General features: G+C 48.1%; 1 protein-coding gene across 4 annotated transcripts in view; it reads right to left on the bottom strand.

Moving 5' to 3' along the window:
* The window catches only part of CSMD2 (CUB and Sushi multiple domains 2), a 274,223-nt gene that overhangs the window by 183,742 nt on the left and 64,107 nt on the right, over positions 1–26,374 (bottom strand). For all 4 annotated transcript variants that reach the window (XM_086863203.1, XM_086863206.1, XM_086863204.1 and 1 more), the window contains 2 exons: positions 12,728–12,922; positions 5,832–6,039 (listed from right to left, as the gene is read on the bottom strand). In XM_086863203.1, coding sequence (XP_086719329.1) covers positions 5,832–6,039; positions 12,728–12,922 — 403 coding nt within the window. The remainder of the gene's footprint in view (positions 1–5,831; positions 6,040–12,727; positions 12,923–26,374) is intronic.

Here is a 26,374-nt window from a genome sequence, read left to right as displayed (position 1 = left end):
GCTGGAATTCCCTTGGGAAGTCATTAGCTCTGCCTCCCAGAAAACAGGGAGAAACAAATTCCTGACCTACAAATTCCTGCTCTTCACAGAGGAAATCCATGTTCAAATCAACTCTGGAGATCAGGAATTCCAAAGGCTGGAAGGTTCCCACCACTGCTGCCAGGAACTGGAACTGCTCTGGTTCCAGCTTCTCCAGAATGTTCTCAGCAGGGAATGCACCTTCCAAGAGAAAAGGGGATTTTGCAGGAAGACCATTTTCCACTAAAGCAAAGTTTCTGGACTTTGAAGCCTTTGTGGAATTCGTTTCCAATTAAAAGCACATAAACACTTGGGAAGAAAAATGACGGGATTAAATAAGGAGCTTGATTTTGCAGATTCCAAAGAAGATGTAACTGACATTGAAATAAGGATTTCAAAAGCCACCTCATCCATGTTTCCCAGTCTTTTGGAAAACACTTCCTATGGAAGAAAAACATCTGAACATTACAAATAAAGCCAGGAGTTCTTGCAGTAAGGAAGCTCCAATCATTGCACAGGGAAAGGAATCTTCCCCATTTTTCTGGGTTTTCAGTGATGATGAAAGAAGTTCAAGGCACACAAAAACCTTCCCAGCTCCAGCCTCGTGCATGCCCAGGGCAGGATAATTCTTGTCAACTCGCAAATAAAAGCAATTACAGCCTGGAGAAACTCAGCTGGAGAGTGGCAAGTGTGAGATGAGAATCACTGGGGAGCAATCTGCTTTTCAGAATCCCTGAGAGGAACAGCAGCTGCTGGAGAGGCTCGGGGGGCAGAGTGGGACCATCCTCGGCTCCCAGCCACACTGGGATGCCAGGAAAAAACTGCAGGACACTGCAGGGCCATCCCAGAAAAGCTGCACAGGAGCAGCAGCAGGAACACATCCCAAACCACAAAATCCTAGCTCTGGAGGCAGAGCCCTTCCATGGACTTCACAGGCAGCTCCGAGATGAAAAGTGTGAGCTGTAAGCTCCGAGGCCACCACGGCATGATCAGAAGCTGCTTTGATATAAAGAAAATGGGTTGGTTCATTAGGAGCCCACACTGAGGAGTTTTTCACCACCCAACATCAGCGCCATGTGAAGCTCTGACCTCCAGAACCTGAGCACAAGGCGTATGGAGAGAGTGGAGCTGGCCAGAGGGATGGAATGAGAGGCATCCAGAGGGAATCCCAGAGCATCCCAGAGCTTCAGTGACCTTTGGGAACCACTTAGGAGACAGAGTCAGGAGGTAGAGAGGGAAGGATCAGCTGCAGGTAGTGACAGGAAAAGGAACATGAGAAGAGCTGCTGTAACACTGATGGCTCCTTCAAAAACCTCCCCCTGATCTCTGCTCTCTGCAGGAACAGGGGAACCAGAGAACGTGGGAACGACAGAATTCCAGGAGTGCTGCTCCAGAAAGGGCTGGTGGCCCCAAGGGGTCTCAGGAACATAGGAATGAGAGAGAATTTTAGAAATGCTCTTCCAGAAAGAGCTGATGGCCCCAAGGGGTCTCAGGAAGAGAAATAAAGAGAGAACTTCAGAAACTTCCTGCTCCAGGAAGGGCTGATGGCCCCAAAGGGCCCCCTGGGCTGAGCTCCAGAAAAAAAAAACGTAAAATCAAGCAGAGAAACCTGGAATTCCAGGGTTCTTGGTTCTCTCAGGCTCACCTGGTGCATGGGTACTTTTGTTTTCACCCACTGCCCAACATCTGGAGCACAGTGAGGTGCCTGTGTTGCCTTCACATCTGGCACAGCTGTGCTGGAAGTGTGTGCAATAATTCACATGCAATGTGCTGGGACAGATTCCTTTCCCAGGAAATCACAGAACAAAGCCAAAAGGAATTCTACACAAATTTAGTGAAAAAACAGAGAAGGAAAGCTTTTGTGCCAGGGAGGAAAATGCAGCACCCAGGCTGGAGATGAGACACTGAGGGGGAGGAACTGAACTCAGACAGGAATAAACTCCCTGGATTTGGCCGATCCTCACTTGCAGCCCTGCTTCTCCCACTGCATTCCCTCAGTATGGGATTATCAATAAAAAACCGAGGAGCAGAAACTGGTTCCCAGGGGGAATGACAAGGGAAGGCTCAAAGAGTGGGAGGCACTCGGGGCAATGTGACAGCTGATTCAACTTTCCTAAAATAAATCCAAAACGACTCGGAGCATTCTGTGCTCTAAAGCCCACGACACCAGGATAAAGCAGCAACAGCAGCACAATTCCCAACAAAAATCCCAGTCCCTCCCACCCACACAAAACACAACATGGATACAAAAGATCTGGACCTCATTATCAAAGAAACCATCTCCATCCTAAAAGTAAATTTTGCATTTAATTTTTGCAATCGGAAACATCTCCTGAAGCTCCAGAAGAGCCCAGGCAGGCTCTGTCAGAAACACATTTTGGGGTGTTCTGGGTGCTCAGTCTGACAGGTTTTGGGGTGTGAGGCTCTGAGCAGGTGCCACAAATCAGGGACAACCAGCAGCAATTCCCGATAGCCTCAGCACTGGGAATTCCCAGCTCCAGCAGGTCCTGGCACAAAGCACACCATCAGGAATGACTCAAGCTCTGGGGGATTTTCCTCTTTTCCATGGATTTAGAGGGAGGAACTGCATGAATCCTGCCAGATCTTTCAGAGACAAAGCAAAGGGAAGAGAACCCCAAATCAGGAAGACAAGAAAAAGTCTGGGGGTGAGGATGCCAGAGCATCCCAGATCCCCAGAGTGGACTGGGTTGGAAGGGACCTCAGAGATGTCACAATGACTCACACAGACACAGCTCCCCTATGACAGGGAAAAACTGGTTTTATTCTTCCAACTTCAGTATTTATAGATTCTGGGCAATGACCAGGGATTGGATAGTCAGGTTAGCACCTTCCCAATCACACTGGTTGTGTGAGACGTCCATCAAAGGACGTGTACCAGAAAGAATGAATACATATCTGTGTTTACAGTCACTGACCTGGGAAAGCTCTTAGAAATTATGTCAACAAGATGGAAAAACTGAGTTTCAGGGCGACACAAAGATCCTCTTGCTCCCATTTGAGCACACCATGGGGACAGGGCAGGATCACACCTGGATGGCCCAAAGGAGAACAGGGCAGCTCCTGCCCTGCTTCCCATTTCACCTCCCAGCCTGGAGAGCCCACCTTGCCCAATCCCACAGGCTCATCCCACCCTGCACCTTCCCCCTCCTGCTCCCTGCTCAGCAGGATTTTATTTCTCACCTGTCAAGGCAATTTGGGCCCAAGGCTCCCCAGCAGAGCCGTGGGAGCAGCTGAAAGAGCTGGAAATGTGTGATTTTATTAATCTGTTTCAAACAGCTCCTGCACTGCTGCTGCTCTGCCTGGCACAGCCCTTTCCCTTGGAATTCTTCCTGCAGGATTTGCATCCAACAGGATGGGGAGCAAAGGAAACCCAGCTCAGGATTTTCCAGGCTGTGGATCAATGTGAAGGCACTTAAAGCAAGCTGGCTCATTTAAACAAAAAAAAACAAAACTAAAAACCCCCAAAAATCAATTTTTAAAGCCAGGAGGGTGGATAATAATGCAAGTTTTTCTAAGATTAGGTCAAGTCAAGGTTACTTGAAGTGCTGAGTTAATGGGCTCATAAATACCATCATTAGGTGCCATTCCATAGCTTGGAAACACACAGGAATTATCCTCCTGATGGAACTGGATTTTGTTTATTCGTGCCCAGCCCTGGCCATGACTAAAACTACTCGGAATGCTCAGAAAATTAAATATTTGGAATATTCAGCTGCGGGAGGCTTCAAGAGAATTGGCTGCAAGTCTCTGTGCCCTATTACCAATAATTAAAACCCCTTTTTTTGTAGGCAGAAGGGGGAAAAAGGGGTTTGAGCTCTCTTTTCCTGCTGAATCACATCATCATGGTTAAAGACGAGATAGGAGCAGGTTTTTTCCCCCTACGGGCAAAAATTATTGAGAACTGACTCATCTGAATTTAATTACCAGGCCAGCTCAGAGAGATGAAATTCCAAACAAGACTTCTTTGCAATTCTGCTTGTGGGACTGCAAAGTTTCCTTCAGGAATGCAAAATGAGATCCCCTGGAATGGGCTGGGGCTGGCTTGTGTGGATGTGGAAATCAGGGATGTAAAATTCAGGGATGCACCTCAAAAAGCAGGAACAGCTTCTACCAGGGGGCAATTCCTGCTGGTGGGGCCAGGGGACCCCAGAGCTCATCCAGGGAAAGGCAGCGCCAGGGATGCAGCACATGGACACCTGGAGGGGGAGCAGGGATGTAAATCCATCATTTTTCCCTCCAACACACCCCAAAGTGACACCTGTAAAACTTAAACCAGGGTTTAATCTCAGTTTTAAAGACTGTGTGTGCAGGCTCAGATCAAAGCCAGGCTTAAATTCCCCACAACTGGCATTTTTAAAGTTGTTTCCCTGCTGTATTTATGAATTTTATTTTATTTTATTTTATTTTATTTTATTTTATTTTATTTTATTTTATTTTATTTTATTTTATTTTATTTTATATTTTTATTTTATTTAATTTATATTTTTATTTTATTTTAAATTTTCTTTTCTTATATATTATATATTATATATTATATATTATATATTATATATTATATATTATATATTATATATTATATATTATATATTATATATTATATATTATATATTATATATTATATATTATATATTGTTTTTTATTTTATTTTATTTTCTATCAGCTTCCCTCTGCCAGGCTTTGTTTTATTTTTGACATGACAAGACACAGCTCTTGGCTCCACACACCTCCAGGCTGAATAATGTTTCTTAACCAGCTCCATCCATCTTCCCAGCCAGCACAGCTGAGTGCCTACGAACCAACAGTGCCCTAAAATATTAATGCATTCTAATAAAACCAGCCCAGGCTTTTTTTTTCATCAAGCAGCAACATCTAATTTTCCAGGGGGGCCTGGGAATAGTAAACAATTGGAACGTGGTAAATGGCAACTTCCCTCCCATCAATACACCCAAAACACTCCAATCCTGTTCCCTCAGAACTGCCAGCCAAGATAAATCACTCAAATAAATGGGATTTGCAACAGGATCCTCACAAATAATCACAATTTAACTGGCTGCTGATAATCCCAGACAACACCTGATCATTTCAAATGCTTCATTCTTCCCTTCCAGAGGGATGTTGGGTTCAAATCCAACTTCCAGGACCTTCCACTTGCTGCCAGTCAGGACTTTTAACCATTTGCTGAGTGCAGTCCCCATGTCTCTTGCTATAAAACCAATATCAGGAACACATCAAATTCCCTCTGTGGTTCCTTATTTCTCCTGCCTTCAGAGCACAGGGGTAGCTCCTGAATACTGGAAATACTGGCCTTTATCCCAAATCAAAGCACTATTTCTGAGAGCATTTTCCAGGCAACCCCTGGGGTGAGAAGGGGGTTGGAATTCTGTCTCCTGTCCCAGGGCCAAGTAGATCTGGTGAAACATTTCCAGAAGTTCATCAACAGCAATGGGTTTATCAATAATCACAACATTTAGCAAAACCAAGGCTTGAGTGTGGCAGGGTTTGAGGGGTTCTCAGAGGTTGGGTGATTTTATTTGTGTTTTTTAATTAATCTTCTCCTACCCAGCCACACCATGGACTCTGACTGCAGACACCAGAATTTGCAGCAGCCAGTGCTCACTGCGGAGCCTGCCAAGCAAATCCCAAGTTTCAGAAGGAAGCCACTGGGAACAACTGGGAATTTCCCCTCCTTCAGGCACCAACTGCTCTCTCTGACCACCCTGTGAAGTTTGGCTCTGCCCACACAAGCACCACCCCAAGTGTCCTACAAGGAATTTACACCAGCAGGAACCTACCAGAGCGAGGATCCCTCTGTGCCAGCAACTTCCAGGACATCGTATCCATCCTCCAGCTGAAAATCCATGAAAACCAGGGCAATGGTGTCCCCAGGCTCGGCCAGGATGGTCCAGGTGCAGTCTGCATTGTTGCCATACTCCAGGGGGAAGTGAGGGCTGGAGATGATCCCGCTCTGGCCCCGCAGGGTCCCTCCGCAGGCATCGTCGGCTGCAACACAACGCAAGGGGTGAGCCTCGAACTGCCCAAAGATCCAGCCCAAAGTCAGAGCCAAAGCCCCCTGGTTTGCTCAGGGGGGTTCACTGCCCATGCTGAAGGATGGAGATGTGGAGGGATGCAAAATCCATCAGGATCAGCCAGGGGCTGATTCCTGGCAAATGCTGCCTCGTTTCCCACCAAGCTCTCAGCTTGATTTTAAACACCCCCAGTGCCAGAGCTGCTCCCAGCTCTCCTGAGGAGCCCGTTCCCAGCACATCTCCCTGTCAGACACATTTCCTCACTTGTTCTTGCCCGAATTTCCTGTTCTATCACTTAATCCCAGGATTATTTAGGTTGGAAAAGCCCTCCAGGACCCTCGAGGCCAACCAAGATCCTCACCTTGTCCCCAGAGCACTGAGTGCCACCTCCAGGGATGGGGACTCCAAACCTCCCTAAGCAGCTCCTTCCAATTCCTCCCCACCCTTTTCACGAGGAAATTCCTCCTGATGTCCCTTTTTCCTGATTAGGATCCTCTGAGATTTCTCCTGGAATTTTCCTCCCATCCATGCCCAGCAAAGAGGAGGAAAATCCCAGGAGACAGTGAACACACTCCCATCACAGCAGGTTCCCAGCTCAGATCCCAGCACCTTCCTGAGCCACAGAAACATCCCCAAGGGCTGGGACAACGGGACCTGGCAGTAAAAACACCACATTTAAAAGAAACCTGATGGGAAAAGGAGTGGAGCATCCCTCTGCCTCACATGTCTGTGATTTTTTAAGGAAATTATTGTGGCTGCCAAAATCAGAGTGGGGGAAACTTAACCCCTTGTCAGTGACAGCTCCTGGGCCTGTGCTGCATCTCCTGCTTCCCACAGGTGCCCCCCTGCATTTCCTGAGCAGGAGCTGTCAGAGCAATACAAAGAGGAGGATCTGAAGGGAATGGCAGGGAGGTGGAGGAAAGCAGGAACGAATTCCTGCTCAGGAGGCAGCAGCAGCTCAGCTTTTCTTGGGAATGTGGCTGAGCAAAACCTGGTGACTTCACAAGGTGAGCTGGGGCAGCGTTCCAGACACTCCAGCCAAGGAGCCTGGGGCTTCACATGACAAACACTTCTTTCCACCACAAACCATCCTTTCTAACAGCCCTTCCAGACTGAGGTTTCCCAAGCTGGGAACGTTGGGCAGGACCCCTCCACGAGGAGCCTCCTCAGCCCCCAGCCCTGGTGCCAGCAGCAGCTCCAGGGCAGAGATGCATCCCTGACTGAGGAAAACTGAGAGGTAAAGCCCCAGCCAGGCTGTGCCAGCCTCCCTCCTGAGATGGCAATGCCACCCAGCAGCTCCCGGGGCCACCAGGCACTGCTGGGACCGTGCCACCCCCTTCCAGCCCGAGCTGGCACCTCCCAGCACAGATCAGACCTGGAAGTGTCCAAGGCCAGGCTGGATGGGGTTTAGAGCAGCTTGGCATAGGGGGAGGTGTCCCTGCCCATGGAATGAGACATCTTTAAGGTCCCTTCCAACCCATGCCATGCTGGCATTCTGTGCCCAGCCAGGAGTGGCACTCGCTGGGAATCACAGAGCTCATGGCAAGAGCAAAGAATACAACTGAAAAGGCAGCCATGGAAAATCCTGGTCCATTCCAGCAGCCCAAATGAGGTCTGGAAAAGGCCACCAACATCCTGACTCAGTGCTCTGCTCCCTGGCACGGTGACCTGTTCCCAGAGAAGCTGCCCCTGCATCCCTGGAAGTGTCCCAAGCCAGGCTGGACTGTCCTTGGAGCAACCTGGGGCAGTGGAAAGTGTCCCTGCCCATGGGATCAGATGATCCTTAAACTCCCTCCCAGTCCAAACCATTCCATGATCCTATTTGCTGCACCATCAGTGAATTAATTCTAGACACTGAAGATCTGTGTTCAAATCACAAATAAATTTAGGCTGGAAGATCCCTCATTTAGGCCCAAAGACATCCTTTGAACTTGGATGGATCCTGCACAGGATACACAGATCCATAGAAAAATCCAAACCACCCCCCTGGACTGGAAGGTACAGAAGGGGCTGGAGAACAGGCTGAAGAATTTTCATTCAATGCCACACTAGAATTCTTCAACAAGGGACTACTCTGCTTTTATGCAAATTCACAGGAACTCAGGACCCAGCCAAAGGCAAGGTGGTTTGGTTTTTTTATTATATCTATTATTAAGAGGGGAGTTCTTAATTTAAATTCCTTGACAATTTTTTCATTGCAAAAGGTATTCCCTTTCCATCCACCTCTAAACACACACTCCCTCGGTGTGTAGAGGCTGTTATTGCTTCAACATATCCTACAATCTTCCAAAATCTTCCTGAGCAGCCTCCAATTATTCTGGGCACGGCACAGCCTCAGCAGCTGCTGGACTTACAGTAAGATGGAGCTTTTTTATTTTTTTAATCTCTTTTAATGAGATTATGCAGATTTGATATGCCCAAAATGGAGCTCCACAAATGTTCCCAACTTTTCCTCTGGCTTTGCTGAGTTTTTACTCCACCACCCACCAGAACCCACCAGTTCTGTTTCAATTCAGCAAAAACTCTGGGCAAAGGCTTCTCCTGCATGCATGGAAGTGTTTTCCCAACAGATTGGGATGTTTTGGGATCGTTTTCCAGTGCTCCAAGGGCTTTGCTTTGCTGGAGGCCCACTGGCACAGGTGAGGGCAGAACGGGAGGCAGCTGCTGGGAATTCTGCCTCCAGCATTCCAGCCACCAGGATAAAAATACAGCTGGACTTGTGGGGCTCAGCCTAAGCCCTGTTTAGGCTCAGAACTTGGCCTCATTTCACTCCTGAGAGCAGATTGGGCAGGAAATGTGTGAAACACACAGGGAGAACATTCCAGGGATTTCTGCATTGGTGGGATTTTTCCAGGGATGGGATAAACCTCAGCCTAGCCCAGGCTTCACAGCCAGTCAGGACTTCCAGTTCTGGTGGCAAATTCCCAAATTCCACAGCCAAACTCCTGCCCCAGGTGCTGTTCTCCTCCACAGCAGCCAAGGTGGCATCCTTGGGGAGATCCCAGCATTTCCAGCCCTGGTGCCAGGCCAGCAGGGACAGAACCCAGCACACGCAGCCTGAACTGATGGATCTGTGCTGAGAGGATCAATTCTGATCCAGCTGTGCTTCCCAAACTGCAGCTGAGGTACAAATCTGCCACACATCTCACTGAGCCACTCCTGATCCCGCTGGAATTCCCTGCTCCTTTCCTTTCCCCCTGGGTTTGCGCTCGTCCTTTACAAGAAAACTTTGTAATTCCAAAGTTTGTGATTCCAAAGAATTACCCTGAGTTGGGTAAAAGGAGTGCAGCCAATTCCCATGGAGGAGGAATGATGAAGGTGAGCCCAGCATTCCAACACTCTCCCATCCCAGCAAATCCTCTCCTGGATTCCTCCTCTTTCCCACCACGAATTTCTCTTTGATTCTTTCAATGCATCAAGACCAGAGCAGGGCAAAGCTGCCAATACAAAATGTCACAAAGCAAGGGAAAAGCAGGAAAGAAAAAGCAGAAGGAAGAATCAGGAGTAGAACCCTCCACCACCTCTCTGCTATCCTGGAGAGAAGGGGAGAGGAGAGAGAAGGACAGAGTCCCCAAACATTCCCCTTTCAAGTGACTTGGGACAGGTCTATTCCCAAGAAAGCTCCCCAGTTTTAATCTACACACCCTGAGAGCACTTTTCTTTCCAATTTATCAGGATCCCAACCCCAACTTCCATTAGAAAATGAAATAACACCTACAAATCCATTTAATAAACTTCCCAATGGCCACCACCAATAAGGGAATTTTAACAGAATTATAATCTACACAGGCCACAAAGATCTCTTCGCTCTCAGGGCAAGTTAAATTTATTAAATATATTTATTCTCCTTCAGGCAAGAGCTTTGGAATCATCCTTTTCCCTGCAGAAAAAAAGGGAAAAGCTTTTTGATAGGAAGCAAATCCTTCTGCCCTTTGCTCCAAGAGAAATCTGTGTCCCCAGTTTATCAGCCAAGCACAACTGGGACACTCCTGGGAGCCCAGAGATGTCTTCAAACCCACCCTCTGCAGCCTGGCTTTGCTGCTTGCTGCTCTCCTGGAACAGGATTTAAATGTTCCAGGAGAACATTTCCCCTGGAAAAAAGACGTTTCAAGTGCAACTTCCGAGGCAAAGTCTTGAAGGATCAGGAATCAGGACCAAATCCATCAGAAAAGTGGCTGCCTCCAGAAAGCAGCAGGCACAGCTCCACCAGAGCAGCTGAAACACACATTTTGTGCTGCCCTTGGAACCATTCCCTGGATTTTCCTCCATCCTGGGGCTGCCCGGGTGCCACCAGCCCCAGTGCTGGACTCCAGACTGGAAGGGCAGCATTGAAATCCAACACAAGTCTGGCAGTTCAGGATGGAAATGCAAAACTGGGCCTTTCCTCCAGCTGGAGAGGGGATCTCAGGAATGGAAATGATGCCAACCCTCAGCTGGGGTTAGGATTAATCCCTCCCTTCCTCCCCAGGGTCTCCTCCACAAATGCTGAATGAAGCTGGCCAAGGAGAAGACTCTGGGAAATGCTGGCAGAGGGAGCTGCTCCATCCAAGCAGGGAACTCCCTTTTCTCCCAACAAGGTGCTGCTTTGCTCATTCTCAAAATGGAATTTCAGGGAATTTCAACTTTAGAGTGTCCAGAGGAGGGCCAGGAATGGTGAAGGGGCAGGAGGAACAGCTGAGGGCACTTAGGGTGTTCAGCTGGAGAGGAGGAGATCAAGGGCAGAGCTCAGAGGGGCTGCAGATCCTCCTGATGGAATATTAGGATGGATTTAGGGAAAGGTTCTTCCCCCAGAGGGAACGGGAACTTTCCCAAGGCTGCCAGAGCTCCAGGAGAGCGTGGACACTGCTCTCAAGGTTGGATTTTGGGGTGGTCTGTGCAGGGCCAGAAGCTGGAATCAATGATCCTTCATCCCTTGATTCTTGGAGTATTTTCACCTCCAGTGAAACTCAAAAAAGAGAATTAAAAAATAAAGCAAGTATTATAAAGGTGACAAAGGCTGTCCTAATTTGAAGGATAAGGAGAGAAAAGTATCATAACTGATCATAAAAAACCACCAGGGATAAGCAGCCCTCTCTCAAGTCACTGAGCGCCTCCTCACACTCCCTAAATGCTCCTGGCCCCAAACCAGCAGGGAAGTGCCCAAAAAAAAACCCCACTGGGAGGCACAACACATCCCTGTGCCGTGTAACTGATCCAAGGGAGCATGAAAAACATCCCAAGCAAACAGAATTTGCTCACTTTAAACTCCAGCTCCACGGCCCAGCTTTGAGGGGCTGATTGATTGCACAGGCAGAGTCAATGAAAAGAATCAATAGGAGATGCTCTGCTGAAGTACACAAGAAATCGAGGGGAAAAGACTTCAAGAGCAGCAGCAAATGTTTCTGGTAGAACAACACAGACATTTGTGTATTTACAGACTCTCCAGCCCCCGTGGGAGCACAATTAGCAAGGCACTCTCTGGACTGATAACGGAATTTGAAGTTTCCCTGCCCCTAAAGTGGCAAGAAGTTGGTTTTTGTTTTCAATCCCCTACAGCATCCCCGAGCCAGGAAACCACAGAGGGACAATCACCCTGGGATGTGCCACAGGAGAGGGAATCTGGTGCTGGAAAGCAGAAAAGTCCCATTCCCAGTGTCTGAGCTGGAAAACCTGCAGTTTTTGGTAGGTGCTTGATCTTTTGGATAATCATGGAATCATGATTGGTTTGGGTTGGGAAGGAGCTTAAGGATCATCCCACTTCACCCCATTCCATGGGCAGGGACACCTCCCACTATCCCAGGTTGCTCCAACCTGGCCTTGGACACGTCCAGGATCCAGGGGCCACCACAGCTTCTCCAGGAAATCAATCCCAACACCTCACCACCTTCAGAGGGAGGAATTTCCTCCTAGATTTCATCTAAACCTACTCTCTTTCCATTTAAAGCCATCTCCCCTTGCCCTGTCACTTGTAAAATTGGGGTTTTCCCCACTTTACACCAAGAAACTGCAGCTGAAGCAGCTGGGCCACATTGCCAACACTCCAAGCCCTTCACAACCTTCCCATTATCCCCCCCAAACCCCCAGCAGCCTTGAGGAACTCATTAAAAAAGATTAACCACAACCCAAAACCATCAAGCACACCACCTTCACTTTCCCCCTTTAGGGCTGGTTTTTAAGGGTCAGTTCTTAAGGGTCAGTTTTTAAGGCCTGGTTTTTAAGGGTCGGTTTTTAAGGGTTGGTTTTAAGGGTTGGTATTTAAGGGTTGGTTTTAAGGGTTGGTTTTAAGGGTTGGTTTTTAAGGGTTGGTTTTAAGGGTCGGTTTTTAAGGGTTGGTTTTTAAGGGTTGGTTTTAAGGGTCGGTTTTTAAGGGTTGGTTTTAAGGGTCGGTTTTTAAGGACTGGTTTTAGGGGTCGGTTTTGAAGGTTTGGTATTTAAGGGTTGGTTTTAAGAGTTGGTTTTTAAGGGTTGGTTTTTTAAGATTTGGTTTTAAAGGGTTGGTTTTAAAGACTGGTTTTAGGGGTTGATTTTAAGGGTTGGTTTTTAAGGTTTGGTATTTAAGGGTTGGTTTTAAGGGTTGGTTTTAAGGGTCAGTTTTTAAGGGTTGGTTTTTAACCCTTTCAAACCAAGCTCCACACCCCACCCCAACCATCAGAGCAAACCCCATTTGGAGGGGATGTCATTACCTCTGCAGACAGGGAGAGGGAAATCCCAGGAGGCTCCGTGTCCTGAGCTGGCCTGGCAGGTGAGCAGGGCGTGGCCCTCCAGGAAGAAGCCGGGGTTGCAGCTGTACCTGACCCTGTCCCCGATGCTGAAGGTGGTCCCTTGCTGGACCCCGTTCCGCAGCCGCCCCGGGTTCCCGCACGTGTGGCTGGGCAGGGCTGCAAGGAAAGCAGGGCTTGGTTAGGGACAGGGAATTGTCACAGGCAAATCCTCAGTTAAAACAGGAAAATCATCATTGAAAACAGAATAATCCACTCCAGCAACCTCCAGACTTACCTGGTGTTGTACCAGAACTCATCAGGCCCCTTGCAGTCAACATTTAAATATCATTTCTCCCAAATATCCAGATGAAGAAGGAAAAATCCCTCCCCAAGCTGCTGAGTCAACAAGATCCTCTCCTTCTTGATCAGTCTGAGCAATTTCTGAACCACAGGAAGGAATTTAAGGATCAGGCCGTGGTAGGTGCTTGATCTTCTGGATAATCATGGAATGCTTTGGTTGGGAAGGGATTTAAGGATCATCTCATTCCGCCCCATCCCATGGGCAGGGCACTTTCCATGATCCCAGGCTGCTCCAGCCTGGCCTTGGACACTTCCAGGGATCCAGGGGCAGCCACAGCTTCTCTGGGAAATCCATCCCAGCCCTCACAGGGAGGAATTTCTTCCTAGCTACTAAACCTCTCCCCCCCACCACCATTTTTATATAACTTGATTGCATTCACTTATATAGCTTGAGCTGATTAAATCCAGTGATCACATTTTCCAACAGGCCACAGTCCCTGCAATACAAGCAGTGTTGTTTAACACCTTAAATCCACCCAAAACCCAGCAAAACTGATTTCCTGGCAAAAAAAAACCCAAAAACCTGAAATGTTTCAGTTCACCAGGATTTATAATTCCCAGTGTTTAATCCAGATTTCACACACTTGCATCAAACCAGACTCAAACACAGCTGGACCCAGCTGCACTTAAGGCAAAACAGAGCTCAACAAAATCAGGGGAAATGTGGGATACTCCAGTCTAAGATGGGAAAGCTGCAGCTGTAATGCCAATAAACCCTCAGGCAGTGCCTCTGCACAGCACTTCCAGGGAACTTAAATAAATCCCCCAGGTTTCCATGAGCCACTCCAAAAAGAGATCGACTCCAATCACGATAAAAGGCTGATAAAAAACCCAAGCAAAGACAACCAGGCCTAAAAATTACTTCATCAAATTGAAATCAGGCCCTTGTGCAGCATCTCCAGCGATGGCTCCTTCTCATCAGGGCTGGGAGAGCAGGGGAGGGCCCTGTTCACACTCAGGGATGGAAAAGGAGTTTGTCAGGGATGGATTTCCACAAGCAGAGGTTTTCTCTGCAGCCTTGGCAAAGCAAAGGAGAGAGGAAAAGGAAAATGATGCCCTGGTACACATGGAAATATAAAACCCAGCCAGAGCTGGAGCTGGGGAAATGGGACATAAATCCCCAGTCCTGAGGCAAATCCTGCCATGGGCAGTGCTTTGGGAGCAGGAGGATACTCTGGAATGAAGGGTTAATCCCAAATGGACACAGGAGCAGTTCCCTGCTCCCAGGGAGGCCACCTGGTTTTGTGGTGAACCCAGTTCTGGAAATCCTGCAATTAAACATCACCTGGAATGGGATTTATGTTAATGGCATCTTCAGGTCCACTCCTGAGCTGCTTCAGTCAGGTTTTGGGGTTTTTCTGCTGTGCCCATGAGCTCTGCTCACACCTGAGTGTCCCAAAGCTCAGTTTTGGGGGATTTTCAGGAGGGTTTCTGCTGTCCTCCAGATCTCTGGTCACACCTAAGTGTCCCCAAGCCTAGTTTTAGGGTTTTTCAGCTGTCCCTCTGGTCACACATGAGTGTCCCCAAGCCCAGCCCAGGGCTCCAGCCACCCCCAGCCCCTCCCTGCACAGCAGCAGAGGTAGATCCCAGCTCCTGACACCATTTCTTCCCCCCAAAGCCATTATTTACATCCTCCCCCAAAGCCCCTGGAGCTGGGAAGTTCCACCTGGAAATATTCCTGCCTGGGCAGGTTCTGGGAGCAGAGGCTGCTGTCAAATCCAGACGGGTGGAAAAGCAGCCCAGAAGTAACATTTCATTTTCTGTAGTGATACTCAAACCCCCAATTTAATTAAATTACCAATGTCACTTTTTTTTTTTTTTTTTAAAATGAACCCATTCCTGCTTTTATGCTTCCATCCTTTAAAATTAATGAGTAGAACAACGCTATAAATAAAAATCCATCATTTTTAAAAGTCAATCTCTACCACGAGCTGCTCTCTACTTAATGAACTGTAAAGAATCAGACAACCCTGACCTGCATGGGATCTTAAAATCAGACTTGGAAAACGGATCTCAGATTAAAATTCTGCTTCACTGGGCTGCCTGCACATGTCAGATCTTGCTCCAGGAGGGGAGGCACAGCAGCATTAATTCCCCCCCACTGCCCTGGGTCACTGAAGAGAACTTGGAGTTTTTAAATCACCCAAGTGCAGGAGACAAAGAGATCTTCAAATTCCTGCTCATGGAGAGAGAAAAATGATTCCAGAGGCTGGCCAGGTGAGGGCTCACTCAAGGTGCAGAACCTGTGCCCAGGAAATCTCTGATTCCCCCACGCCCAAGGCCCAAGGCCGGGTTGGAAAGGACTTGCAGCAGCCTGGGACAGTGGATGTGTCCCTGTCCCTGGCAGGGATGGGACAGGATCAGCTTTAGGTCCCTTCCCACCCAAACCAGTCTGGGATCCACGTGGGCAGCCCCAAACGAGACCTGCTGAAATCTCCCTTCCCCTGAGAGGGAGGAGCAGAGTGCAAGGACACAGCACTGACTTCACAGAATTCCATCCTCCTTAGGGCTGGAAAAGGCCCCCAGGCCCCCAGTTCCACCCCTTACCACTGAACCATGTCCTCAACACCACTTCCACACTTTTCCCAGTGCTCCCAGGGTTGCTGACTCCCCTCCCAAGCCTTCCCCAGGCCTGGCCAAGCCTTCTAGTGGGGAATTTTTTTTAATATCAAACCCAATCATGCCCTTGAGGCCCTTTCCTTTTGTCCTGCCACTTGTCACCTGGAGAAGAGTATGGCACCTCCTGGAAGGGGTGTGGAGAGGGCCAAGGTTCTCCCTGAGCCTCCTTTCCTCCTCAGCTGCTCCTCTGATGCTCCAGAACCTTCCCCAGCTCTATCCAACCTGAGAATCCCACAGCAGATGGAGAGGGGTCCAAGGTTCTGGGATGTCCTTGGAGCCCCTGACTGTCCCCAGGCCCTCAAATCCCTGCTGAGTGACTCCCTGAGCTGCTGCAGCCACGGCTTCCATGGATTTGGATTCTGCTCCAACACACCTGAGCAGAGATATAATATAATATAATATAATATAATATAATATAATATAATATAATATAATATAATATAATATAATATAATATAATATAATATAATATAATATAATATAATATAATATAATATAATATAATATAATATATAATTAATATATAATTAATATAATATAATATAACTTATATTTTGTGTTTATTAATTATATAATATTAATAATAGTAATTGTTTGCATTGTGTGATATTATATATGATATCATTCTATTCTATCCTATTGTTATGTTTTATTGTTATATATTTTATTATATCATATTCTATTCTATTATATTATTGCTCATTCTTGGCTGCCTCCACCAGCCAGAGCCCTGATTGCTGCAGGGATTAATAGAACTGGATTATTTACCTCAGATGTCATCCAGAATAATGCTATTAAAGCTCTGTCTTTCCCATTTACCAATTCCCCTGCAGATTAGGAGCAGGGATTCCCCCTCCCCCTCAAGAAAAGCTTTGTTCCCAGCAATCAAGGGAATATTTCCCAGTGATTGTACAGAAATGAAGGAGCAGATTTGTGGAGATGTAGGGAAGGTCCTGTTACTCATTTTGTAGCTGAGTCTGTTCCTTCCCAGGATGAGCTGCGAGCAGTTTATCTTGTTTGTCTGGATGTGAACAGCTGCCAAAGGCTGGTTTTGGGACAGAGGAAAGGCACTGGGATGATCCTGGTGCAGCGGCAGCTCCCCTGTCCCAGGGCTGGCTGGGCTCTGGACACCACCCTGCCAAGGGCACCCAGCAAAGGAGCCACTCGGAGGTGCTGGAGGCCAGCCCAGACACAGCAGGAGCAGAGCAGAACCTCCTCAGAGGTCACACAGCTGTCACACCAGCTGACAGTGACCTGAGGCACAGGTGGCACCCTCAGCAAGGATCCATCACATGCCAGGGCATGGAGAACAGGCAGGAATAAACCCACTGAACCTGCAGCTCTCCCACTTCCTGCAGCTTTCAATCACTCCCCAAAGCCACTCAGCCTTCAAAAAGGAACCTGCTGGGCACAGAGCAACCTCTGCCCAGCTGCACGTCCTCCACAGCTCTGCTCTCTTCCTTTTCCCTTCCCTTTCACTCTGGGCCCCTTCAGTCCCACCCTCTGGAACCTCATGAATTCCTGGGATTTGTGTCCCACCCTCCATTCTATGGGAGGTGTCCCTGCCCACTGGGGGTGGAAAACAAAGAGCTTTAAGGTCCCTTCCAACCCAAACCCCTCCACAATCCTGACATTTTACCCTGAGAGAAGCATGCAGGACCCTCCTTCATCCACACTTTGATCCTTTTCCTCCTGGGGTCGGACCTGTGAGTACCAGAGCAGATCTGACTCCCAGATTTCACTGGGTGTCACCTAAAATTAACTGAACTTGAAATGGAATCTGGAGATTTGAGGCATTTCCATCACCCATTCCCAGAGCTGCAGCAGAGCTCCCAGAACTGCTGACCTGTACCAGCAGCCTCAGCCCACCCACTGATTTTCATTTTTTACCTCCTTTTCTCCCTGCTCCTTTCAACTGAGCTGCTACAGAGCTCCCTGAACTGCTGATCTACACCAGAATCTTCCTCCCATCCACCTTCAGCTCCTGCATTTGTTTCTTTCCGCTCCTTTTATCCAGCCTGCTCCCAACTTTCCTCATCCCAGGGTGGCTCCACTGCAAGTTTTCAACATCAGGAGCTTTCACAACCTGGTGCTCGTCAAGCTGTGCCTCTTTGTTCCAGTTCATTCGAAATTAATTAGGAGTTTTTAAGTCATTAGATGTGACTCAACGCATCCTTGGCCAGAGTCCCACCATCACAGAGCATTCAGCCTAATTACATCAGCCTCTCCCAAGCCCCCAAAGCTCTCATTGTCAGCAGGGAAAGAAAAGGGGGGGAAAAAAATTAGAGATGCTCCTCTCTTTGCTCGCCATCAGCATCTTGACCTATTCTAGGAGAGTTTCAAACAAAACCCAAATCCATCCTCTCCCCCCTGAGGAGAAACCTTCCCTATTCCAATTAATCTCCAGCTCCATTTTCTCTGTTGATATTGCTGGGATATGAAACAAGCCCGAGGTTTAGGGCGTGCAGCTCCACTCTATTACCCTATTTACATAGCTAAAAGCAGCTTTTTTATGGCTTGAATTACTCGGGCTGGTTTACGACAGAGATTTCCATGCTATCATTGTTCTAACCTTGAAATCTTATCAAGGAGTGCAACTTTGATGATATGAGGCTGTACATCACATCTCTGCATTCCCAACTCATCTTCATCCCTAATAAAAGAGGAAGGAAGGCGAGGCAGGCCCTGCCAGAGCAGCAATAATTTATAAATCCCATGGAACGACACTGCACGGAGCACACAAAAATAACAAAATCATTGACCTCAAGCACTTGGTTCAGCCAGCGCTGCACACATGGCTCCAAATTAATCCCCACTCTGATTTTTAATTTTATTTTTTTTAACCCTTCTTTGTGTTTTCTTGCCTTTCCTGGATTTTTGGAGGGGTTGGAAGTAAACATATCCATGGGAATCAACAGGAGAGCCAGGGCAGGGAGATATTCTCTTAATGAGACAGCTTGCACTGGGTCCTAGAAATTCAAGGGAAAAACCAGATTTTTAAAGGAGAATATCCCTAAGATTTCCATCACAATTCAAAGATGAAGTGGACAGCCATGGAGGACACGGGGAGTGGAGATGGATCCACACAGACCCATTTCCTCCCACTCTGCACCCGTAACTTCTGGGCCAGGTACCACAGGGATACTCCAGGACTGTCTGAGATCTTTCAGCAGTGTTTTAGAGCAATCTCCTCCAGTTCAGAAGAGTTTTAATCTTCACAAGAACTGTCCAGAATGTGCTACAGCAAAGGAAATAAATGGGATCGTTTTCATTTCATTTTATCCATTTTCTTTCGTGCCATGATTTGTTTCCAGTACAGCCAGAGATAAAGCTAAATGGAAACTACTTTTTTCCCCCTCCAATATTTCTCTGTTCACTAAAAACCAGCCAGAAAGTTACTTTTGGATAATAGCATCCAAAATGGTTCATCATCCATCTTGTTTGTGGGAGTAGTTCTGGGGCTTTTTGGTTGGAATCTTTTTCTTTTTGGAAACTCAGTTTCAGTTTTCAATTTCCCTTTCTGAAATGTGCCTCAGCAACTTCAGTGCAACTTCCAAGGATATCCCACAGGCTTGGAGAGGATGAGCTTGGATTTGATTAAATCATCATGCTGCAGAAATAGCAAAAGATGGGAGGCATGAGAGCAGTGAGTGAGATCAGGGGAATTCAGGAACAACCGATCCCACGTGTGTGCGGGATGTGGGGAGCACCCGCAGCAGCTCCTCTGCCACTCCTCTTTACACTTTCAAATAAATGCCAGCACTGGCTGAGCACAGCAGAGAAAGCCTGGCTGGAATGAAGATACAAATCCCAGGATCATGGAGTGGTTTGGATTGGGAGAGGATTTAAAGCTCATCCCATTCTACCCCTGCCATGGGGACAGCGTCCACTGTCCCAGGGTGCTCCAAGCCCTGTCCAACCCAGCCTTGGACAATTCCAGGGACACAGGGGCAGCCACAGCTTCTCTGGGAATTCCATCCCAGCCCTCACAGGGAGGAATTTTTCCCCACTCTCTAATCTAAGTCTCCCCTATGGCAGTTTGAGACCATTCCCTCATGCCTGAGCTCTCCCCCCATGCCCTTGTGGGAAATATGTTTTATGGGAATATAATAATATGGGAAAAGTGGCTCCAGGAACCCCCTGCTGCCCCTGCAGAACAACCTCACCCTGGCAGATCTCAGGGTCCTCGGCCACCACCCCACCCTGGGATGCACCAGGATCCTCCTTAGGGACGTGTTTATCCCCCTGAACACGCTCCAGCTTCCCAGTGCCACAACACTTGAACAAGGCTTAATTTACAGGAGGTTTGAAGTGTTTTGCTGAGCAGGAATGGCTTTAAGTGTATGTTTAAAGGCTCTGCTGAACTGGCATTTAACAGCTGCAGAGTGACTTGAAAACCCTTCCACAGGGAGGAGGGTGGTTCTACGTTCCCTCTCTCCCTCCCCGAGCCCAGGCTTAACCATCCCATGGTGTCAGGAAAATTAATCCACAAACACCAAAGGTTTGTGTCCAAAAAGGAGCCAGAGAAATCCTGGAACTTTATTGGATAAAGGGAGAGGCCATGGGGCATTTCCCATGGGGTCTCAAATTGTTACAGGACACAGCCTCCTTTTTATCCCAATTCCCAGCTGCATTTCCTTCTCTCTTTCCACATTGGCTGAGGTACTTGAGAGGCACAGACTTCCCAAACTGACTAATACAGACCCCCTTCTAATGTGTACCCCCCTTTTCCTTTCCCTTGTGTCTCTTTTTTCTTCACCCTTCTAAATCCAGGGATTTAGCACAATTTGAGTGTCCATGTCAATTAGTGGAACTCCTATGGAATTTATGGTTATTCCCACTGCTTCTTTCATCACTCCATATCTGAACCTTCCTCCCATCAGGCCCTCAGTCTGGCTGTAAAACAAAGACACCTTCCCATTGCTTTCAGTGGCAAACACAAAGTGCAGCATGAGCCCAGCCCTGAGCAGCAGCAGCATCAGGAGAGCAGAGCAGGCACCAAACCCATGCCTTCAGCTGCAGCTCTCACATTTTCCAGACTCTGTGCAGCACTGGAACATAACTCTGAACTTCATATAGAGTGCTAGCAAGGTCTCCTCACAGTTTAGTCAGACAAAACAATCCTTTTCCAGCCCCAGAACCAAGGACATCACTTCAGGCCCGAGAAGCAAAATCAACAGCAAATTGAGGAGAGCAAACTGGGAGGATGGGACTCTGTGGATGCTAATGGCAAAAAGAAGGGAACAGAGCCTGTGTGAAACAGAGTCACAGGCTTCTCATTCTGGCCTGAGAAAGAATCCAAACAGTCCTTGGTAAAGGACAACAATCTTTGCAGGTGGTGTTTAAGAAAACAGTCAAGGAGTGGTGTTCCAATTAACCAGTGATGGTGATGTGTTGCTTTAATGCCCAATGAGAGTTTTACCTCTCGGACTTTCTCGAACCTGTCTATAAAAGAAGATCAGGAATAATGAACTTTGCTCCCCTGTTCAACACACGAGAGAGTCTGTGGCCTTCTTCTCGCCGTTCCCAATTGAGCGACAGGAATTCATCACCTGAAGCTGAATTGGACAATTAACCCCAAAACTTACAGAAGTGTGAAAACTTGTGACTCAGAGTCCATCTTGGGCCAGGCTCTTGTACTGTCCAAGGTGTGTCCTTTGAAGGATAAATAAACCCCTACTTTATTCCTTTAACTCTGTCCAGCCTGTGCTCCAGGTGAGCCTCTCAAGGCACCAGGTGAGAGCAGAGCTGCAGCTGCCAGGGCACGTGAGGGCTCTGGGTCCATCCTGCACATCAGGCTCCACGTGGGATCAGTGTGAGATCCCCCTGCTCAGTGTGAACTGATCCCACACAGACACTTGGTGCCAGTGTTGGTCTGCTCTGCTCCTCGCTGGAGAGCGGCCCTGGCCACGGAACACGCTTTGTTCTGGGGGAAAAAAGCCACTTCCAACTTTAGAGGCCACATTGTTCGTCTGCTCACTGATCTCTGGCTGCTGGCTCCTCACCCAGGATCGGGGTTTGCAGCCAGCTCCATCTGTTTGAATCAATAGTGCAGCACAAGACAGCACTCCTGGGCTTTCCAGCCCCCTCCCCTGCAGCGGGCAGGGCTGCGAGGGCAGGGCTGGGGACACTGCCGTGCCCCAGCTGTCACCTGCGTGTCCCCACAGCATCACACACAGCTCAGTCTTCCCTCTCCCACCCCTCACTCCCAGCTTCCAGAAGCCTTTGGAAGCGCAGGTGGGGATTTCACAGCACGTTCCTGCTCCCCTTTCTTCCCAAGTGGGGAGACTGAGTCAGTTCAGCTCCACCGAGGTTAAACCATGAATAATGCACTGCCTCGGAGCTGGGGCCAGAAGGCCCCGGAATTCACAGCTTCCACTTGTTTCAGCTCCTCTCAGACTCAATAAGGTCTGCCTCACACCCACAAATAAACAGGAATAAACTTGTTTGTTTTCATTTTCCAACTGCCTTCAGAATTTATCCCTTCTCGTTGAGCCCCTCTCACAGTTTATCTTTCTCTGCTCCTTCTTTGGGAAGCCTGGCTACCCAAAACCACCAGATACTCAATATTTTGTAGAAAAGGCTCCCCAGGACATCAACCTCCCAGAGCAGGACATGAAGCAGTGAGTGAGAGCACAGTTTGTGGGAAGTGCCCTTGGGAAGAGGGAAAAATGAAATATTACACCACTGATATCAAAATATGACACCAGTTTATAGCAAAAGCCAAAGCTGGCAGCACAGCCACCTCACATCAACACCCAGGAATCAAAACCATCCTAAGGATGGTGCCACAAACAGCCCACGGAGCTGCCACAGCAATTTTGGTCATCACCTGCCTCCAGCTCTGCAGACTCATTATTAATTTGTGGTCATAACTGATGGGAAAAAAAAAAAACCCAAACCTCCAGATGGTAATTTTATCCCCTTCACTGAAAACACAGCTCAAGTGATCCAATTATGTCATAAAAACACGCCCAGGGCTCAGCACAAGCAGTGTTTGGGAAGGGCTCACCTCTTTTAGCCCCACGTGGAATCTCCCCAGTGCCTGAATTTATTCAGGGACAAGAATTGATCCTGATTTCAGGAACCTTACTCTGATTTCTGTGGCTCAGGTAGACAGATGCCCACTAGAAGTTATACAACCCAGCCTTGGCAGACCTTCAGTTTGGGGGAAGAAACTTAAAAACATGTATCCAACTACAAAATACTGTGTAACACTTCTTACAGGAGCTCTGCTCCAGAATTGCAAAGGCAGAGCTTCAAAATTCTTTACAAGCATCAAAATATAACTTTGGACTTGAACTCACTCAACCAACCTGGCTCCCTTTCCCTGCCTTTGGGATTCAAGTGCTCACCAGTCCTGGAAATAGCAGAATATTCCTTCAGTAGATGAGCTGTCACCAGGCATCCCAACTGTTCCTATTTAAAATAGAATCAGGCTCTGGGGCTCAGGCTTGCCCTGTCTTTTCTTTCATAATCTCAACCTATTTAATGGAGAGTTAAAAGATAATTATACAAGCTAAGTTGAGGCAGGCAGTGCAGGGGAGAGAAGAAATGACCACAGGACTAATCAAACGAGGAAAAGCCAAAAATCCCCTAATTTGAGGGTTCAGAGTGGATACAGCAGCAGCAGAAGGAAGCAGCTTCCCAAAGAGCCCACATCACCAATGGGATTTTGAAGATCCATCAAGCAGAGGTGCCCTGATGGGGTGACAATGAACCCTCCTGCTCCGAGGGACATCCTCCCATGCTCCTGTGCCTCTGGAACAGAACATCCCCAGCTCCCAGATCCTGTTCCAGTGCAGGAACAGGCACACTGCGAGCCCTGGGTGAGACTCCTCACCTGCAGGGAGCATCCTGAGCCCTGGGGAGGCAGAGGGGACTCTGTCTCTGCCGAGGACACGGGTGTCACTCACACCTCCTCAGCCAGGACCGAGGTGCTCTGGATGATTCCCAATCCCCCTGCAGGGACATTTGCCTCCTGCCTGCCACTTCCCATCACCTTCGGAGCCCTCTGCACTGACAGAGGGGTTTGGAAAATGTCCAAACCCCACCAGGCTGCCAGGAACCTTCCCAGGATGGAAAACCTGAGCGCTGGGAATGCTCTCCCAAAACCCTTCCCAAAATTCAGGAATGCAGGGAAACCTGAGAGACACCAACCACACAGGGAGTGCTCCTATCCCTCCCTTTTACTCAAAACCCAGCTCGTATTCCCTTCTCTCTCTCTTCACTCAAAGCTGGGTGTCTATCCCAAAACACTCATTTGGAATAGATGTTCCAAACAGCTCTAGGAGACCTTAAATACACCAGGAATTCATGCAGGGAGATGTTACAAATGAAAAAATCTATATATCCATACTGCAAGGCATCTACTGTACAAACATTGTCATGGAAACAGGACTCGGATCTGCTTTAAAGGACACGGAGCAAGTGGGAAGAGAAAGGGCTGGACTGAACCCAAAAACCCCCAGACACCTCAAGGTGTCACAACTGGCCTGAACCTTCTTCCACTCTGGGGCAAACCACGGCTTAAATTTCCTATCACTGAGCTGAAAGCTGAAGGTTTGCCTTGGATCTGAGAAAAACCATCTCAAAGGGGCATAAATGTAAAGACAAAAATACCATGTTCAGTTCCAACATGGAGGAAAAAAAAGGCGAATTTCACTGACAGTCCAACAGAAACAGCTCAAAATAATTCCCATTCCCACTTCTATCCAAATTTTCCAAATCCTGATTTAGCTGGTATTTTAATTGCTCTGTTTGTAAGCAACACAAGCCTGCCCTCTCTAAGGGCAAAGATTCAAACCCTACTGAAATTTTGGGAGAGCAGGAGGAGCAGCCACTGGCACCCCGCAGCCCTCCACCCCCTGTGCAGATGTTCCAGCTGCAGATGTTCCAGCTGCCAAGAGGAAGGAGAAGGAACAAAATCTCTTTATTCTACAAAGTCCCCTTCACCTGCCTACCACAGAGCAGGACAATTCTCAGCTTCAGCCCAGAAATTCATGCCTTGAATATTTGATATTCAAAATCCACCAAATCGTGGTCAAACCACTCTGACCCCTCCAGATCTCCCAAAGCAAAGCAGAGGGGAAGTTCAGCCCCTTCCAAGGCTCAAGGTGGGAGGAAGGATTGCCACAGCCAGCCCTGTGACGTGGGATTTAATGTGGAAAGAGTAAAATCTCTGTTCTGGGGAGCTCTGCATCACAGGGGACATGAGAGGAGGGCAGAGAAGAGCCTGAGGGGCAGCTCTGATCTCTGCTCTCTGTGACAGGAGCCAGGGAATGGCTGGAGCTGGGCCATTCCTAGGCTGGATTTAGGGAAAGGTTCCTGCCCCAGAGGGTGCTGAAGTCAGGTTTTACTGAAATCAGGTTTGATTGAAATCAGGTTTTACTAAAATCAAGTTTTGCTGACCAGGCTCCCCAGGGAATGGGAACATTCCCAAGGCTCCCAAGAGCTCCAGGAATGTTTGGACACTGCTCCCAGGGATGCACAGGGATTTGGGAGTGTCTGTGCAGGGCCAGGAGCTGGACTGGATCATGCTTCACCCCTTCCAGCTCAGGACATTCCATGGCTCTGTGATACAGAGCCAAACCAGGTATTTTTAGCCCCAACCCTTCCATGAGCTGCTCACCCTCTCACTGCTTCTTTCCATTGATTACGTTTTTAATCATGCCCAAACAAGTGAGCTATTAAATCAATTCCAAAGCAGCAGAGCCAGTGGGGCTGAGGCGAGGAGAAGATGAGAGCAGGAGCAGAGAAAAGGCTGCTGAGGAGGCAGATTAAACATTCCCATCCTCACAGAGCACAAAGCAACACCTGGACTCAGCAGCCAGGATTAGGGAGATCTCTCCCTCCCAACTCCTACTGCCATCCTGAAGGATTTCCAGGCCATGATTTACATGATGAAAGTTCCAGGCATCCCACAAAGGTGGGAAGGAGTTACATAAGGAATCCTTTCCTAATGAACTCCCCACTGCAAAATCTCTGGAGCCTTTTGTCCATTGGACACCTGGAGCTCTGTCCCAGGCAGCTCCAGCATTGGAAAATGTCTGGGAATGAGAAACTCCTCCCAGCTGGGACCACGGGGAAGGTGCTGAGCTGTTTCCATCACTCACAGGAAGAAAAAATGGGAAAACTTTTGTGGAGTTTAAAGACATCCACTCACTTGTTCCTGGGAACACTGGGAGGTTTGGCTGAAGTCAGGTTTTAGTGAAGTCAGGTTTGACTGAAATCAGGTTTTGTTGAAATGAGGTGTGACTGGAATCAGTTTTGATTAGATTCAGGTTTTACTGAAGTCAGGTTTTACTGAAACCAGTTTTTACTGAAATCAGGTTTTACTGAAACCAGGTTTGACTGCAGTCAGTAAAACCAAGGCTTTCCTGAAATCACAGCCAGAGGGAAATGAGCACCACACATCAGAGCACCACAAAACTGTCCTTCCCAACTCCAGCAGGCAATTCCCACTGGGAGAAAAGCTGTGGCTCCCTCCTGAGCCTCAGCTTTTGGGAAGGCAGTCCCTGCTTATCCAGGCTGGGAATCTGTTCAGCATCAGCTCTCAGGGGATTTCTGCTGAGGGAGTCTTCACTTGGGGCAGAAATGCCATAAAAATTGGGCTGTCAGGAGCTGTAGAGCCCAGAAATGCCATAAAAG

This window comes from Cyanistes caeruleus, chromosome 26, assembly GCF_971803275.1.
Source record: "Cyanistes caeruleus chromosome 26, bCyaCae1.hap1.1, whole genome shotgun sequence".
NCBI classification, from domain to species: domain Eukaryota; kingdom Metazoa; phylum Chordata; class Aves; order Passeriformes; family Paridae; genus Cyanistes; species Cyanistes caeruleus.
Note: the sequence above shows the minus strand (reverse complement) of the source record. Positions and strands in the feature narration are given on the sequence as shown.